This window comes from Hemicordylus capensis, chromosome 3, assembly GCF_027244095.1.
Source record: "Hemicordylus capensis ecotype Gifberg chromosome 3, rHemCap1.1.pri, whole genome shotgun sequence".
In the NCBI taxonomy this organism is placed as follows: domain Eukaryota; kingdom Metazoa; phylum Chordata; class Lepidosauria; order Squamata; family Cordylidae; genus Hemicordylus; species Hemicordylus capensis.
Window position 1 is genome coordinate 282,569,656 of NC_069659.1, and position 19,827 is coordinate 282,589,482.

Sequence of the window (19,827 nt, forward strand, 5' to 3'; positions counted from 1 at the left end):
ATATAAGATACGTAGACAAAAAAAACTGCATCCCAGGGTGCTTCAGCTCTTCCTCAGCTTCTCCATTCCAGTGTCTTCAAATCTGGTCTGTTTATGTATCACACAGAAGCTGCAACAAAAACTTTGTCCTTCTGTTCTTTCCTTACACTCACGTATTAGCCCTCCCATCAGGGAGAAGCACCTGCCATGTTACAAGGTGTTCTGCTTCACCCATTTAGGATACTTCAAAGCCATCAACACCTTATTCAGAGACTTCCACTGGCCCACTGGACTATTAGCCAGTGATTTGCCTAAGGAAAATGTTGGCCAGCTAGCATTCATAATCATAACCCCAAATCTATTACAACAGGGTTTTGTGTTTCCTGGGGCCTCTCTTTTACATAATTTAAGAGCTGTGATATTGAAGCTAACTTTTCTATGACAGGGAGGAGGCTTTTAAGCAAATGATCTCATTTGATTAGCCTGGTTTCTCACAACTACCAGTGATGATTCATCATTGGACCACAGAAGGAGACTCTGCATAGGAGAGGGAAAGCTGAGGGGGAGAGAAAATTGCTTTTGGTTATCTGAAAACAGTTTTCATTCTCTGTGATGTACTAGGCACAGTCCCAACACTGGGGAGTAAATACTGCATCATACCTGCAGGCTGCAGCTGCTTGGCATACAAAAGAGTTCTATGACTGAAGAAAAATAAAGGGAGGGAAAGGAATATAATACCAGGAGGGCTCTATTCATCCTCTTTTAAAAGCAGGACAACTAGGCTCTAGGTCTCATCCTGATCCAACAGCACGTGGAGAAGAAACACAGCAGGAACTATTATGCCAATGAGGATTGAATGAGAAGGATTATGGATATGAAGCCAAGAATGGCACAACAAAGGCAACGATGTTAATGTAAGTGGGACACAGGACAACTGAAAAGGCCATCTGTGCAAAATTGACTGCTTTACTGTTTGCTCTTTCTGGCTATTGTCTCCCTGACTTTGAACTAAGAAGACCTAATAGAGCTTGCCTAAACAGAGTGCCAAAGAGAGCTGCCAACACTAGACCAGCAAGCACTGCATCCCTCTGAAACCAAAAATCCTTCAGAGAAAAGTCTCTCAGTCAACATAGCACCATGGATCGATTCCGGATGATCTTCCAATACTTCCAGTCTAATTCGGAATCGGTGATGAATGGAATCTGTGGACTGCTAGCACTAGCTAGTGTAAAGATTTACACCTCCTTTGACTTCAACTGCCCCTGCCATCCTAAGTATAACATGGCATATGGCATGGGAATCATGTTTATCCCTCCAGTGATCCTTTTGCTCTGTGGTCTCATTGTCAACAGGCAGTCTGTGGTGGTTCTTGAGGAATGGAAAAGACCTACTGGGAACAGGAAGAAGAATCTGGCCATTATCAGGTGGGGGATTTCAATCATTATGACTTTCAACAATGTGATTTATTTATCTCCTCCCCACATTTTTCTAGGGTTGCCAAATACCAACCCTCTAGGATTGGCTGGAATCTCCAGGTGACTTTAGGAAGCGCTCCTGGGGAATGTAATGGCTTGATGTGGTGAAAAATAGTAGAAAAAAATATTGTGAGGAAAAACCTCCAGAAATCACTTCAGAGTTGACAGCCCTACTCATTTCCCCTGGTTATTGGCTGAATCTTCCTTCAAGTTTAATGTTATTTAGCATTTAGCATTATTTGGAGTTTAACATTATTTAGAAGACATATAGAATGACCTGTTTCATGTCACAATAACCCAGGGCAATATTTTATTATATAATTCCTATGTATTGTCATAATGTCAAGAGCTGGGAATTATAACAACTCTGAAGCTAAGAAATAGTGGCATGTCCAAGGACACACATTGTATCTATGGCAAAGGTGATATTTTAGCCCAGGTTTCGCAGGTACATGGCTAGTTCAGGGCCAAGCTAGTGCATGGATATGGGAATAGGCTGTCCTGTGGATTTTTAAAAAATTTAAACAGAACTGCAGGAGCGGAGGGTTCAGACTGCAAGTGACTGCAGCACAAATCCAGCATCAGAAGTCAGCATTTTAGGGCAGCTGTCAAGGGCCCACTGCCAAATCCTGACCTCCTGTGCTGATAACCTCTGTGGTGATGGAATAACACTTTCAACAAAGAGAGTCTTCTGTCATCATCTCCTCTCTCTCCTGTCCCATTTGGGGATGGAAAAAGAACCTGGAGGTGGCAAGAACAGAGCTCCATTGCTGCTCTCAACCCCATGACCACAAAGTAAGCCCCCCCTAGTCTTAGGGAGACACCCAGGTAGCGGGACTCACAAAGGGCCTACACTTTGCCAAGGGCCACCTCAAACCTGGAGCCAGCCCGGCTGCAGCACTGGAGGAAGAGAGTTTAACCTTTCCCATCCCCCCCCCCAATACAGGTGCCTATATGATACTTGTAAGTTTTGCCCCACAGGGCAAATAGTTGTTTCACAGGGATAATTTCAACTGGGGAAATTATTCAGAGGAAGGGTTAACCCCTCCTCCCCCAGCACTACTGTCCTAAGTTTGAGAGGTCCCCCCACTCTAACTACCTTTCAGTTTAAAAATAACAGACGTTCAAATTAACTGATCTTAAAAAAAAACAAAAACAAAAAAACATTTATATCCAACTCTTCCTGCAAGGACCCCAGAGCAGTGTACATGGTTATGTTTATCCTCAAAAGAATCCTGTGAGGTAGGTTAGGCTGAGAGATACATGGCTGGCCCAGAATCACCCAGTGAGTTTCATGGTTGAATGGGGATTTGAACTCAGGTCTCCCAGGTCCTAGTCCAACACTCTAGCCACTACACTACACTGGTTTTCCAGAGTTCTTGTATCAATGTCCAATTTGGCCATTAACTGTTCCTTCAAAAGACCTCCAGTATTAGCTTGCCAACAATTATCTTTCATAAGGCAGGTGGGACATCAGTGCAACTAGCCTATAAGTATCATCAAAAGAAAAATAGAACAAAAATATTTAGCAGGAAATGATAACACAAGGAACCTCATCAGTGAGTTAAAGAAAGCAAAGTTTAGGGCTGAGCATCTCATAACACAAATGTTGTAGAAGGTAAGGGGGATTTGCATGGCGAAGCAAGAGGCAGGAAGATGTCCTTATAACATCCCTCCATCACTAAATCTCTCCTGCAAATGCCCTGCCCTATACATTTTAAACTATGTTTTCCCCAGGCCCCACCAACCAGCCTCCAGGACCAGAAATAAACATGACTGGGGGGGAAACGCCCTGGAGGGGCACTTGCAGGAGTGACTCAGGAGGCATGGGAAGAATTATTCACCTCTACCACTCACAAATTCTTCTTTTGAAATGCCCCTCCCTGTGGTTCTACCACAGCAAATATGAATTTGAGAGCATATATTTGCCATGATAATGTACAGTTTCACTCTTCATGTAAAGATGAGAAATGTCTTGTACAGGTAACTGACATTCAAAGAAAATATGTTTGATTCCCCCCCCCCCCACATATCTTTTGAATCAATTGAGCTTTAGGACCAAACCAAATGTTTGGAGCAACCAAGCACATGTTTGTCAAACACACATTTGCTGCATTTTTCTGAAAAGCAAGGGTGAAGGGATCTTATTACCCCAGCTACCGATACTAATCTATCTTTTTTTACATAAATGGAATGGTCTGGTCTTTTTAGTCCAGACCTGTAGTTTCCACACCTCTGATAATTTCTGTTAACCCTTTTCCTATGAAGTTTGATTTTTGCAGTGGAAAATCCTGTTGTGGCTCATTAAAATATTCTTACCTCCTTTTTTTTATTTCTTGTGCTAAGCAAGTTCTGTGACTAACAGAAGCTTCCTGTCTTGAGATATCTCAGCAAAATTTGTACTTCTCTGTCCAACACACAGGTACATGTGTACCTCCATCCTCCAACGGGCTATGATTGCACCAGTTGTTTGGATTTTAGTCACCCTCCTCGATGGGAAATGTTTTATCTGTGCCTTCAGCAATTCCATCGACCCAGATAAGTTTTCAGGTTTTGCCAACATCACGCCTTCCCAAGTGCAGCTCTTGCTCTCCAAGATTCCTTGCAAGGATGATGAACTCATGAGAAACAACACATCCCGCAAGGCAGTGTCCAGGTACATCAGATGCTGGTCACAGGTAAATAATGCATCTTCTGTAGAAGTTCTGTCCAGGAATTCGGGACCATGAGCCTGCTTCTGTTCCTGTAACACAAATAAGTTTTGAATCAGTCCTACAAAAGAGTGAAGCCCATTTTCAGAGCATATTCCTGGATCACCATTCATTAGATGTAAGAAACATCACTTTATAAATTAGTTTCGACTAGCCAACCCGCACAGAGCAACTGTGTGCTCTTTGGGGCTGGCTATTCTCCCCACTCTCCTGCCCCTCTCCCCTCCTCTCCCCCTCCCTCCCTTCTGCCCCACACTCTTGCCCCTCTTCCCCTCCCCTCCCTCCCACCCCACTCTCTCTTGCCCTCCCTCCCCCCACCCCTCTCTCTCACCCTCCTGCCCATCTCTCCTGCCCTCCCTCCCCCTGCCCCAGTCTCTCCTGCCCTCCCTCCCCTCCCCCCTGCTCCTGCCCTCCCCCTCTCCCCTCTGCCCCACTCTCTCTTGCCCTCCCTCCCCCTGCCCCATTCTCTCTTGCCCTCCCCCTCCCCTCTGCCCCACTCTCTCTTGCCCTCCCCCTCCCCCTGCTCCACGCTCTCTTCCCCCTCTCCCCTCCCCCTCCCCCCTGCCCCTCTCTCTTGCCCTCCCCCTTGCCCCATTCTCTCTTGCCCTCCCCCTCCCCTTGCTCCACACTCTCTTCCCCCCTCTCCCCTCCCCCCTGCCCCACTCTCTCTTGCCATCCCCCCTACCCCACTCTCTCCTCCCCCTTCCCTCCTCCCCATTTTACTCTTCTTACCGGGCACCAGGCGGCCAAAAAGGGCCCCGCCACCGCTCCTCCTCCCGGGTGGCGAACGGGGAAGTCCCACTGCCCGGTTCCCTCCCATCCCAGCCTCCCATGGGCGCCTGGCCTTGGTGGCCGATCCCACCACCTGGCCGAGAGCCGCCTCTGCAGCTGGGCCCAGCGGCTTCATGACCTGGCCTGCCGCCGGGCTGAATGCCGCCTTTGTGGACGGGCCCACCACACCAAGTGCTGCCTCCGCGGCCCGCTGGGCCTGCTTCTACCACTTGCCAACCTCTGTGGCCAGCCTCTTCGGGGCTGGCTACCTCTCCCTCCACCCCCACCTTCTGCCCCAGTCTCCAGGCGGGGACGGGCCCAGGCTTCCGGGCCGAGTGCCACCTCCGCGGCGGGACCCGCCACCTCGCCTCGCCTCCGCGGCCGGGCCAGACCCGCTGCCACCATCGCCGCGGCCTGGCCCATCACTGGTCAATTATCCTGGGTGCGCCAGCCAATCAGGTGCTTCCACCACCCAGCCAATCAGGCTGGGTGCCGGGACGCACATTCGAAGGCACACCCAAGAGAAATAATAATATAGATGTTCTATGACAGGAATGGGCAACATATGATCAATGAGACATGTGGGTCCTCAAGCGGGTGCAAATTAGTTAACAATGCTTAAGACACTGGGTCACTTTCAGGCCTGTGTAGTACCTACTCTATCTATCTATCATATTTTTATATTGCCTGATATGTACATCTGTAGGTGGTGTACAAAATTTAAAACTATATTAAAAAATTAACACAGATTAAAATACACAAAACAATAAAAGCAGTAGCATAAAGCAGCTATTAAAACACATTATTAAAATTAATTCTAATTAAAAGCCTGTGAGAACAGGTGAGTCTTGAGGGCCTTCCTTGAAACACAGGAGATGATCTTATTTCAGCAGGGAGCATATTCTAAAGCCCCAGGGCAGCCACGAGTCAGTGGCAACCGTAACTGGACCTCTCCAGAAGATCGTAACATGGGGCAGGGTTCATGACAAAGGAGGGGCTGTCTTAAATACCCTGGACTCAAGCCATTAAGGGCTTCATAGGTAATAACTAGCAATTTGTATTTCACCCGGAAAGATATCGGCATCCAGTGCAGTTCATTTAAAACTGGTGTTATGCAGTCCTTTTGTGTTGTCCAAAGACCACCAATCTGGCTGCTGCATTCTGTATCAATTTTTGTTTCCAGACTATGTACAAAGGCAGCCCCACATAGAGTGCATTACAGTAGTCAAGACCAGAAGTTACCAGAATATGTACTGTTCTAAGGTCATTTACCTAATGGATGTAACTGCCATATCAGCCGAAGCTGATAAAAAGCCCTCCTGGCCACTGCCTCAATCTGAGAAACCAGGGAGAGCTTTGGGTCCCAGAGCACTCCCTTAAAGCACTCTTTAAGCAGGAGTGTAGCTCCATCCAGAACAGGCATATCTAAACCATCTCTCGGGTCCGGACCCCCCCCAGTCAGTAAAGTGTGTCCTCGAGTCAGAGTCAACTCCTGGCAACCACAGAGCCCTGTGGTTGTCTTTGGTAGAATACAGGAGAGATTTACCATTGCCATCTCCCGCAAAGTATGAGATGATGCCTTTCAGCATCTTCCTATATCACTGCTGCCCCATATAGATATTTCCCATTGTCTGGGAAACATACCAGTACCTCTGTCTTATTTGGATTCTGTTTGCCATCCCTCATCCAGTCCATTACTGCCTCCAGGCAGGCATTTAGGGAAGATATACAATTTCCTGATGAGGTCGACATGGAGAAATAGATCTGGGTGTCATCAGCATATTGAGATAATCCATCACCAAACCTCCTGATAATCTCTCCCAGTGGTTTAATGTAGATGTTAAAAAGCCTTGGAGATAGTATAGACAGAGCCTTGTTGAATTCCACACTAGTTCTCGCTTTGCAGAACAACAGTCTCCAAATGACACCATCTGGAATCTACCAGAGAAGTAGGTATGGAGCCACTGTAAAGCAGCATCACCAAATCCCACCTCTCTCAATAGGATACCATGGTCAATCCTTCTCTCATGGTATCTCTCAGAATTATACCATGGTTGGCTCGTCTGGTGGCTAATCGGGGACGGGCCTTCTCTGCTGCTGCCCCGAAGCTTTGGAACATGCTCCCTGCTGAAATAAGAGCCTCCCCACCTCTGACAATTTTTGAAAAATCTTTAAAGACATATCTGTTCACCCAGGCTTTTAATTAAATACCATTTCAATAGCTTTAACATTGTTTTAAAATATTGTTTTAAAATTTTAAATTGTTGTAATGTTTAAACTTTTTGCTGTCATTTATTTTAACCAATGTTGTAATTTCTCTGTTGTCATTTATTTGTTTTAACTAATGTTTTAACTTTTCTGTTGTCATTTTTTGTTGTAAACTGCCCAGAGACGTAAGTTTTGGTTGGTATAAAAATATGTTAAATAAATAAATAAACAAATAAATAGATAGATAGATAGATAGATAGATAAATAATAGCCTTCTTAAGACAAGGAGGCATCCTGCCATCCCTAAGAGAAGCATTTATAATATTTACCAGACCCTCTCTGATCATATGACTACCAGATGAGTTAAGCCAAGTTGGAATTGGAACAGGTTGTAGGACACACAGTCCAAAGCAGTTTGTCCACTTCCTCAGGAGTCACAAACTGAATATAATCCAATCTAATCCCATAAGAGGAGTTGCTGGACACCTCCACAGTAAACCCTGCAGTAGCTGTGGAATCCAGCTCAGCCCAAATATGAGACATACACATATGTCTCAGACACAACCTTTTGGGCAAATAACCTTCTCTCAACCTATCCTGTCATTCAAGTTGATAGGGAGATGAGTGGAATAAGAATTCTAAAATAATGTGTTTACTACAAGTGTATGAATGTGTATTATGAATATGTATTCATAATAAGAATAAAGAACTCTGGAGCTCTCCCCCCCCCACCATATTTCATATCCCAGTCTCTTTGCTTGCGCCAATTTGTTATGCTTCTAGCCCTCCTTTTCTTATTTCTTTTTCCATGCCTTTTTCTGCCATGCTGCCTGCTATATCCAGGACATAGGAACATAGGAAGCTGCCATATACCGAGTAAGACCTTTGGTCCATCTAGCTCAGTATTGTCTACACAGACTGGCAGCGGCTTCTCCAAGGTTGCAGGCAGGAAGCCCTATCCTGAAGATGCCAGGGAAGGGGACTTGGAACCTAGATGCTCTTCCCAGAGTGTCTCAGTCTCCTGAGGGGAATATGTATGTATGTATGTATGTATGTATTTGAAACATTTAATATACCGCCCACTCCGAAAACTCTGGGCAGTGTACAAAAACATACAGAGCAAGACAGCATTAAAATTACATTCTAAATTAAAAACTAAAGTAACTAACAAAAAGAAAAAACTAAATAGGTAAACTACAGGGTAAAAGCCTGGCGAAAAAGAAAAGTCTTCAACAGAGATTTAAAAATCAATAAGGAAGGAGCTAAACGAATCTGAAGGGGAAGGGAGTTCCAGAGAAGTGGGGCAGCAACCGAAAAGGCCCTTTCACGGGTCCTAGCACCCCAAACCTCTCGGAAATCAGGAACCAACAAAAGGGCCATTTGAGAAGATCTGACCAGACAGGATGTAACTGGATGGGAGAGGCGGGTCTGTAGGTAGGCAGGTGTAAAACCCCGCAAAGCTTTGAAGGTCAATATCTTGCAGTGCTCACACTTCCAGTCTCCCTTTCATATGCAACCAGGGCAGACCCTGCTTAGCTAAGGAGACATGTCATGTTTGCTACCACAAGACCTCTCAGTCTCTTCCAATCAACTAAGTACCTTTCTTCTAAACAAACCTCACTACAGAGTGTTGGTCTAGAGGGTCTGAGAGTCCCTTGCAAGATTATTATTCTGATATATTCTAGCAATAGATCATTGATGTCCTATATATGTATGTGTGAGTGTGTGGCTAAGTTTGGTATTGTCTAGTGTTCCCTCTAAGAGGGATTCCCAGATGTTGTTAACTACAATTCCCATAATCCCCAAGCAAAAGCCATTGCAGCTGGGGATTCTGGGAGTTGTAGTCAACAAAATCTGGGAATCCCTCTTAGGGGGGAAACTGGTATTGTCTGATGTAAAATTAACACGTTCCAGCTTATATTTCCTTTGACTTCTAGGCAATCGGCTGGAGTATCCTACTGACCCTTATAGTGATAGCCTTTCTTGCCCGCTCGCTCAGACCCTGCTTCAATCAGGCTGCCTTCTTACAGACTCGCTACTGGAGCAATTACATTGATATCGAGCAAAAGATATTTGATGAAACTTGCTGTGAGCACGCTCGAGACTTTGCACATAAATGCATCCTCCATTTCTTTGAGAGCATGCAGAAAGAAATCAAACTACAGCGGTTCAATGCCCACAAAGAAAAGGAGGACGAAGAAGAAGAAAGGGAGAATGATCATTTGCGGGGTATCACAAACCAGGAGCAGATGAACAAAATTCTCCAGACATGGTACTACAGCAAACCACGACTGGATTTGAGCCAAGCAACACAGCAGCAACCTCTGGGCTTAGAAGGAACGACTATGCCAGAGAGCATGAGTCACCGGTGGCATCCACGGCCAGGGACTATAGCTACCAGGCAAACAGTTGTTTAAAAAGAACCTGAAAGCATCAAGAGGGTCTCTTTCATAGTTAGGCAAGCTCTATATAACATCCTCCAGCTCTGTCAACTGGCCAGAAAAATAAAACAATGGACTGGACTACTCATGTGCCTTTAACAATAACTTGATGCAGGAATCAGCAGGTAACATTTTGCAGGCTGTGGCACTAACCATTAAGCCCCTTACAGATGTTATTCAATGAACATGAATAACCATGAGCCATTTTTGGAAGGGTGGTATATAAATCAATCAATCAAGCAAACAAACAAACAAATGGGGGGGGATGCAGTATTGCAGAGGCAAGCTCTGCCCTCATTCTACTGCATCTAGAACATCTGCAGAGAGCTCCTGTGCATTTATTTGTATGCTGAGAAGATTCTCTTTCCACATGACCAGGGGTGGAACCTTACCAGCATTGTGCCATACAATAAACATACACCCTATGCCAGGGATTCTCGAACTTGAGTCCCCAGATATTGTTGGACTACAAGTCCCATCATCCCCACCTCCCAATGGCCTGGCCATTTCAGTGGGGATGCTGGGAGTTGTAGTCTAACATCATCTGGGGACTCAAGTTTGAGAACCCCGATGCACATTCATTGAATGCATGTAAGGATGTCTGGGTTTTTTTAATTGAAAGATTATTTAAAATTATTATTTTAAAGATTATTTAAAATTTTAAAATACATAACTTTCACCTGCTACTGTCTGACATCAAGATGTTGTTCGTGTACAAGAAGCAAACCTGCAAACAGGCAGATCAGCTGGTAGCATGACACACACTAAATAGTCAGAAGAAAGGACAATCTTTCAGCGCCGGTCATGATGGCTCTCTCTATGCTACCTCATGGTTCAGAGAACCCTAAACACCAACTGTGGGGCAGCAACAGCAGGAGAGGCATATGAGGCTTGTGGGTTTCCCAGAGGCATCTGGTTGACCACTGTGGGAAACAGGATGCTGGACAGCATGCTTGGCATCAATAGGATCTATTTCATAGTTAGGCAGGGTTCTTCTTAGGTTCTTGAAGATAACATTATTAATTAACTATATTAAATCATGAATCACCTTAAGTAGTGCAGTGGGGAAATGCCTGACTAACAAAGAGAAGGTTGCTGGTTTGAATATCTGCTGGTACTATATCGGGCAGCAGTGATAAAGGAAGATGCTGAAAGGCATCATCTGATACTGTGTGGGAGGAGACAATGGTAAACCCCTCCTATACTCTACCCAAAGAAAACCACAGGGCTTTGTGGGTGCCAGGAGTCTAAATCGACTTGATGGTACACTTTACCTTTACCTTTATATGAAATCATAGTGTAAAAAATAATGTTGCAGTTGAAATCTGAGATGACACATGATCTCATTGTCTCCCTTCTAGCTTTAAAAATCAAGTGCCTGTTCAGGCTAGAAATCAAAATGAGAGAGCTAGGCATGTCAACATAATAGTAGAATCACCCTTTCAGCACATGCAAATAAAAGTAGTAGAATCTTGTCCAGGATACGACAGAATCGCTATAGCACACCAGCTCTATATATAAGGATACTAGGCATCTGGAGGCAGCAAGTAAAACAGAGAGGGTGTTAAATTATAAAGTCATTTTATAACACTAATAGGAAACCTTTTTCTGATATCATATCAGCCCTACATTTGATTAGTATTTGGCTTGCAGATACAAATTCTTGTACCTGTAGCTTTCTGTAACCTAAATGGCTCTTATCTGTATCATGAGTTAATAGGATGAGATTAAATCTAAATAAATAACTATTTTAAGTTTTTAAAAAAAACACAGAGTGAAACATTTTGTGTGTGGCTTTTTTCTGAAACTTGGAATTATGGGGGAAGTGTCTTGCCCAATTTCAATTTGCATGGGGAGAGTGAAGAAATGGACACCTAGGCACCTGAATCCCTGAGAAGGAAGGTCACACTAAGGCCATTTGAACATTTGTCCATGCCGACATTTGAAGGAGCGAAGACCCAGTAAATGTAGTAGGACCAGGATGAATTTGTACAGGAAACTTTAAGGGCTATGTTGGAACTGGAGACTTATGCCTCAAATTTTATGGGGAAGGTTGTCAGTGATTGCAGAAACCACAGAAAGAGGAGTATGTGAGAGGTAGGCTGAAGCATGGGATAATATGCATGTGTAAGAAGAGCTAGTTCTTGTCTTTTGTATGTGCATGGTACTGGTGAAAGCTTTTATATATCTAATGCACCAGCTGCCTCTAGCTCTGATCGAGAGAGCACACATTGACACATTCAATTACAGTACATTGACACATTCCTATGTTATTTGGGGAACCTGTGCTTGGAATTTGCCAATACTCAGAACTGCATTTATTTATTTATTTAAAAACCATCCTTTCTTATAAAATTTAAGGAAATTTAAAATAAAAACATTTTTAAAAAACCTACAACAGAAGAACAACCACCACAACTAAGTGGAGAAAGGAGAAGCTAGCCAAAATCAATTTGTTTTAATAAGGCAGCAAAAGAACTGCAAGTATGGAGCCAGCTGGATATCCTGAGGAAGGGAGCTCCACCACACAGGAGCTGCCACCAAGAAGACCCTCTCTCATGCAGAACTCAACTGCGTCTCCAAAGAATAAGCACCCCAAAGGACCTCTCTACATGTTCTTAAGGGGCAGAAAGATTTGTGTGAGGAAGGTGGTTCTTCATGTACTCCAGTCCCAACCACTTAGGGCAGGGGTATCAAACGGCATCCCTCCTGCACATGTTGGCCTACAACCCCCTATAATCCCTAGCTACCGGCCATTGTGATAGCAGATTATGGGAGATTATGGGAGCTGTTGGTCCAACAACAACTGGAGGCTCAAGTTTGAGACCTTTGGTTTAGGGTTTGGTTCATAGTTTCATATCCCACCACTCCAGAATGGTATGAGGTGGCTTACAAACAACAATAGATCATTAGGTAAAATGATAAGTCACTGCATAAATTCACCACAGCTGAAATAAACAACATACCAATAGATAAAAAGGGCACAAGATCAGAATACCACAACTGCAGGTAGAAAACAGTCCAATGAAAACCAGTTAGAAGTACAGCTTAAAAAATAAAATTGAATAACATTTATTGAGAAAGCAGGTCATGGGGAAAGACTTATGTGGGCAACATAAAAGGTTTTTTGTTTGTACCCATTACAATTTACATGCACTTACAATGTGTACTGGCCCAATTGCGTGTTATGTGAGCAGACCACCAATCAATGGCCTGGGCAAGTGCAACACTGGCAAGGTCATAATTCAGGGGCATAACTATAATAAGGCAAGGGGAGAGTTGTCTGGGGGCCCACTGCCTTGGGGGGGACCCCAGAGGCAAGTCACATGACTGACTCCCCCAGCCGCGCACCCACCTGGGCTTCCTTCATTTGTATCCATCCTCCAAAATTGATGCGAGTGTTAAGACCTGGAGCTATCAGAACAGCATGTCTTTCTCTAGTACCATTAAATGACTTGCATCATCTACAGTTTACAAAACCTTAAAAAAATAATTTGGGATTATGTTCTATTGTGGCACATAGGTTATATATATACATACTATATATATGCATAGGATTGAGCAGCTTGTTAAATAATTTTGTGTTTTCGCTCTCTTTTTAAGCAGAGAGAGTACAGAGACAGCCCTGGTTATAGCAATTCTTTTCCTAACTAGAGATTAGAGAACAATTCACATTGCTTTTCTTGCTGCCAAACATGGCTTGTTCATGGAATAACAGCTCTGATCATATTCTAGCATATTATTTGGGATGAAAAGAACTGAATGTATTGTTAATAAGCTCAACATGTCAGAATAACTATTATATTTGTAAAAGGGGGAGAAAATCTCCAATGTAGCTCTTGATTGCTTTGATGTCTTGGCTTCTGCTACTCTGAATACATGCATGCAAATAAAGGGAGCAAGATCAGGTGCATCATAAATTCTAAACAGGTCAACAGTGAATATCTGCATTTCAACTTCTCAGAACAAGGATCACTCTCCTTCATATATTAAGAACCTGATCAAATTTTGTTTTAAACAGACAAACACTCAAACAGAGAGAGTGCAGAGATTAAAAGAATCTGATCTTCCATATTTACTGTGTGCTTTAATCAAATGAGATATTTTCCTAAGAGGGCTGCTGAGGAATGAGTCACATGAAGGCCTACTTTGAATACTGATTTCCATGGAGGGTATTTTTAAAGACTTCCAGCCACAGTAGAAAGATACAAATGCAAAAGGAAGGAAAAACTGATTGATTATTAAGTTATGGGGCCAGACATCAGTTTATGCCAGTGACTTCCTGCTGTCACTGGGAACATCAAATCATTGTACATCAGATTTTCTCTTTTTGCTTATAAAACAGGCTAATCTTGTGAGTATGAATCCACTGATGAGAGCAGACCATTATGTTTGCATTACCCCATAAACCACTAAACTGGAATGCTAATCTCAACATGGATGAGTGTGGATTACATGTTTTGCTGGAAATTCCATAGTGTTTTGTTGGTACTCCTGTGAAATCCTGCCTGTTTTGACTATTGTCTGTGTAAGAAACATACAGACTGTGGCTTGTAACCAGTTCTGTAAGATGCAGGGCAGTATCCAGGGCTGCCTTTTAAGATAGGCAGGAGGAGACCTCTTTCCCCACCATGCTATTCCCGTTATTTGAATCACTCCCTTCAAAATTGAGATACAATCCTCCCCATCTCTGGCAATTTTAAAAAAACACCTGAAAACCCATCTCTTCACCCAAGCTTACTCAGTATCCTAAATTTTGGGGGTTTTAAAATCTGGTTTATTTTAAAATTTAAAACCTGATTTCGGGGGTTTTAATTACTGTAATGGTTTAATTGTTGTTTTAAAATGTTTTAAAATTGTTAGTTGTTATATTGTTTTTAATTTGTTTTAGCTCTTTACTGTTTTTAGTGGTTTGTTTTAACTGTAAACCACCCTGAGCCATTTTGGAAAGGCGGTATATAAATCAAATAAATAAATTAATAATAATAATAAATAAAACTACTATTTTCTCCATGGGGAAATCATACAGATGTATGGACTGGGGAAATGGCAAGGGGGGAAAGGGCTAATTTCTTCATCTCTAGAACTGCTTCCCCAATCCAATTCAGGAGGTTCAGTGGCCACTATTAACTTATTTTTGTTACAAAGCCACAGAAAAATCAGTCACAGGTCTTCCAGTAACTTGCCTGGTTTAGCCCTGAGTTACTATTGTTTAACAATTATTACTTGGGGAGCGGCTCCAACTCAGTAATGGGAGCACCTGCTTTGCATGTAGATGGTGCCAGTCCAGATTCTATTCCTGACATCTCCAGGCAGGGCTTGAAAAGACCCCTGTCTGAAAGCCTGGGGAGCCACTGCCAATCAGTGTAGACAATACCGATCTAGATGGATCATTGGTCTGCATTCATTTAAGGCAGATACACCTGTTCAATTAAATTGAACTATGTATTAAATATGGGCAGGACATTAAAAATCTAAAATGGTGTCACCATTGAGTGCAAGAGCAGTGGCACTGAAGGAGTCACTTCAATTTGTGGCCCGGTTAGCTTTCCTGATGGGGCACCATTGTGGAGGAGCGAGGGCCCAATGCTGGACCCCAGAGGTGCTCCTAGATAATTTTGGAGCCTGGACCTAAAGGCCTTTGGAGGCCCCCGCTCCCCTGCAAATTAAGCAGCATAAAGCAACCACACCACCTGGAACAGACTAAAGAGGATTTGGGGGATGTGGGCCATCTAATGGCACAGCGGGGAAGTAACTTGCCTAGAGAGCAAGAGGTTGCTGGTTCGAATCCACACCAATATCGAGCAGCAGCAATATAGGAAGATGCTGAATGGTATCATCTCATACTGTGTGGGAGATGGCAATGGTAAACCCCTCCTGTATTCTATCAAAGACAGCCACATGGCTCTGTGGTTGCCAGGAGTCAACACCGAATCGACGGCACAACTTTACCTTTACCAGAGGCTGTGGAGGCCCTGGACTTTGGCCCCAAAGTCCAGGAGTAAGAGCAGTCTCTACTGGACTCTTGTTCTCCTCTCATGGTGCCCAGCCAGGAAAGATAACCCTGCAACAAACGGATGCTCTTTTTCAGCACTGCCACCAGTGCAATACTGGGAAAGAGTCTCCATCTGCTGCTCAGTTAGCATTCCCAGATTCCTACTGGAGGCCAGTGTCTGTGTACCATGGAGGCGTGGAGCCCAGCACAACATTTGGGGGCCCAGCTTAGGGCTTTGTCCCAGACCCCCCTGCATCCTGGTATCAATCCTGCTAGATACTATACAAAAAGATATGACATAGTCCCTGCACAATGAGCTAACAATCTTTTAAATCCAGCTGATCAGCGATCATCTTGAGCATTCAGCAGCCCCCTGAATCATGCCTTTAATCCACATTTAATGTAGCGATAATGCAGAGTTTTTCCTTGAAAATTAAAAGGCTCTAGTCTAGACAAATACCATGAAACTTTTAACTTGGTATTCCCTTTGATATGAATTATCCTTTCATGCCACCAGCCACAGCTCATTGCCTGGCTTTTACTCCAACTATTGGAACCTGCTTTGTGGAGTTCTCCCTCTCACACTTCCCCCTCACAACCCTGCCTCGTCATGCAGCTCTTTTGACAGGACAATGTGATGAAGCAATAGAAATAGGGTGACCTGGATGGTATCCAAGCATGTTTCTCAAACGCCCCCTGAAAAGAGATATGAAACAATGGTTACTAATCAAATGACACAATGCCAAAATGAGATTAAAAATTAAAAAAATAAAATAGTGTTCATATCTACTTATGGCAGTACATATGCCTGGCAGCCCAAACCTTGGAATTCTACTCATGGTTCTGCTACAGATCAGTTAAAAAATAATAGAATTTTAGAATAAGAAAGGACCTTGGAGGTCTTCTGGTCCAATCCCCTGCTCAGAGCAAAAAATTGCTGCAGCATCCCTGTATGGGCAGAGAATAGCCATCTAGTCTCTGCTTGGATGGAGAGACTGGCCATCTAGTGTTTCAGAGGAGGAAAATGGCTGTAGCATCCCACTGGCCACCCAGGCTCTAGGTATAGGAGAGCCCATTGTGAATAGCACTTAGGAAATTTCTCCTAATGTCTAGCCTGAATCTGCTTCCTTGTAATTTCAACTCATTGCTTCCAGTCCTGCCCTCAGGAGCAACAGAAGACAACCCCTTCTTCTATGTGGCAGTTCTTCATACATTTGAAGATGGTTAGCATACCCTTAGTTTTCTTTTCTCCAGACAACACATACCCACCTCCTTCAACTATTTCTCATAGGAAAAAGTTTTTAAGATGTTCTTGTTGGAAATTCTTTGTGGTGAGAGAATCCCTTTTCAATATAGCAGAGTGCACAGAGGCACAAACACAGCGGATTTAGTTATGCATGCATGTGTGCTAAGAGTAAAGTAACTTGGAGCCAATTGCTAGTTTCAAATCAATATAAAAGGTATTTATTAAGGAACTCCATTCTAGATAGGAAAGTGAGGATTTAGGATCTCTAATCTATCTATCTAAATGGATGCAGATGGATTCACCATCTTCTCTGCACATATGGTGCAGGGCAAGAGACTTGCCATGTTGCAAGGTCAACAGCCAGGTAGGAAGAGAGAGAAAGAGGAAGGAAGTTGAATCCCCTAAGATTAGCAATCTACATTTCAAAGGGATAGCATCAGAGCAGCAGGAAGTGATGACCAAATGTCTTTGACCTTCTAGCCCTCTGACTTACTAGTCTGTCCTCAACTGTCTGAGGCAAAGAGACAGCGCAAAGTCCTTTACTTCCAACAATGTCTAGCCTGAATCTGCTTCCTTGTAATTTCAACTCATTGCTTCCAGTCCTGCCCTCAGGAGCAACAGAAAACAACTCCTTCTTCTATGTGGCAGTTCTTCATACATTTGAAGATGGTTAGCATACCCTTAGTTTTCTTTTCTCCAGACAACACATACCCACCTCCTTCAACTCTTTCTCATAGGAAAAAGTTTTTAAGATGTTCTTCTAATTGGTTTTTACTGGGCTGCTTTCTACCTGCAACTTGGTTTCTAGGCTGCTCGCCACCTTTGCTGACCCCTGTGCACATTCCGGTTCATCAGTGTTCTTAAAATGCGGTGCAAACTGGACACAGTATTCCAAGTGTGGTCTGACCAGTACAGAACGGAGTGGACCTATTACCTTTCATGATCTGGACACTCAATGCCTCTGTTAATCCTAACTTATAAATTATAATACTTATAACCCATAACTTATTATTCTAGCAAAAGCAGAATGTGTTGTGGCACCTGAAAGTTGGTTAAATTTATTGTAGCATAAGCAGTTAAATTTTATTACAGTCATTGACCAGAAAAGAGAACATTAAAAATACAAATAACAATATCAATATAACAAATATAAGTAAAATAAAGGAATAAGATTATAATTAACAATGGTAAAATATCCAAGTATAGGCAAGTTATATACTAGACACCTATTCAACAAACTACTAGATTGGTGTGAAGACCATGGGATACTTAATGAGGAGCAATTTGGTTTCAGGCCCGGCCGTTATGTAGTAGATCCTGCTTCAATTTTATATCATTTGGTTGCAAAGTACACCTCTAACCCAGGTGGAGCCCTATATGCAGCTTTTGTGGACTTTAAGGCAGTCTTTGACATGATTCCTAGGGTAAAACTATGGATCAGGCTTTCGAATTCAACAATAGACTGCCACCTGTTGTGGCTCATAAGAAGTCTACATAATAACTCACGAATAAGAGTCAGCTGCGGTAAATATGGCCATATTACCAAAGAAATGCTGACCCATAGAGGGGTAAGACAAGGCTGCATATTGGCGCCATTGTTATTTAACATATTTATCAATCCCCTTGTACCTCATTTATCTAAAATGGAACATCACCCACCAAAACTAGCAAATAAACACCTTACAGCTCTTATGTATGCGGACGATGTAGTGATTATCTCGCAAACTCAGGTAGGCCTAAGATGAGCGCTATGCTCGCTAGATGATTTCTGTAAATCGAATTCTCTTGAAATCAATTGTGACAAGACCAAAATCATGGTATTTGTGAAGCACCCAAAAATGTGTATGTGGTTCTTAAACAGCTGTAGGCTAGAGCAGGTTAATCATTTTAAGTATCTTGGATTTATCTTCCAGGTTTCAGGCGCCCATACAGCCCATAGAGACTATACAGATTGCCAAAAAGTACACTTTTTTGATTAAATTTTATTATCGATCAAGAGGTGCCCAATTCATCCCAGCAGCCATCAAACTGTTTGAAACTAAAGTACGTTCACAGCTTATATACAGTATACAACTGGGCATTTATCCTTGCTTTAATAAATTGGAAGCTGTACAATCAAACTTTTTGAAACATATATTCCAAGTTCCTGGCTGTGTGCCTAGAGCGGTTTTGTGACTTGAAGCTGGGATGGTGAAATTGGAGGCCAGGGCTTGGATTGCTATCTTTGACTACTGCCCCTGGTGGCGCAGTGGTAAAACTGCCGCCCTGTAACCAGAAGGTTACAAGTTCAATCCTGACCAGGGGCTCAAGGTTGACTCAGCCTTCCATCCTTCCAAAGTCGGTAAAATGAGTACCCAGAATGTTGGGGGCAATATGCTAAATCATTGTAAACCGCTTAGAGAGCTCCGGCTATAAAGCGGTATATAAATGTAAGTGCTATTGCTATTGCTATTGCTATTGCTACTGGTTAAAACTTATATTTTGTTCCAAGGGTCTAGTATCTTTAGTACTAAAAGACACAGACCATTCTGGTTGGATTAAGAATGTGGAGGATAGATTAACATACTATGGCTTCTCTCCGGCTGCTATACTATCCCTAAAGTATGATACTGCAAGGACCAGGCTGAGAGAGAGAATTTTTGACATGGAACGCCAGATTGATCAAGGAGCCATTCCAGCAAATGTGTTTCTGGGTAGCTAGATTTCAAATTATTCACCTGCAGCATACCTTTTCCACTTATCTATCTCTAAATCTCGTCGGGCCCTGACTTTAGCCCGCTGTAATGCTTTGCACACAGCGGTGCTGGAAGGGAGGTTTCATGGTATCCCCCAGGAAGATCGGGTGTGCCCATGTGGTTCAGGAGAGGTTGAAAGTACGGCCCATGTTATTTTACACTGCCAGTTTTATAATGATGCTAGATTTGAGCTTGTTTGCCCTGAACTTGCCTTATTCCCAGATTTGGATGATAATTTATGTTTCTCTTGTCTTTTAACTAAACAG

The 19,827-nt window shown here is 43.2% G+C and overlaps 1 protein-coding gene across 6 annotated transcripts in view; it reads left to right on the top strand.

The window, feature by feature from the left end:
• The window catches only part of CALHM3 (calcium homeostasis modulator 3), a 38,336-nt gene extending 26,983 nt beyond the window's left edge, over window positions 1-11,353 (top strand). For 5 of the 6 annotated variants that reach the window (XM_053311896.1, XM_053311894.1, XM_053311892.1 and 2 more), the window contains 3 exons: window positions 601-1,403; window positions 3,877-4,132; window positions 9,082-11,353. In XM_053311896.1, coding sequence (XP_053167871.1) covers window positions 1,117-1,403; window positions 3,877-4,132; window positions 9,082-9,561 — 1,023 coding nt within the window. In that variant the 5' untranslated portion in view covers window positions 601-1,116 and the 3' untranslated portion in view covers window positions 9,562-11,353. The remainder of the gene's footprint in view (window positions 1-600; window positions 1,404-3,876; window positions 4,133-9,081) is intronic. The other variant, XM_053311897.1, reaches the window with a different exon arrangement.
• The last annotated feature ends 8,474 nt before the right edge of the window (window positions 11,354-19,827 follow it).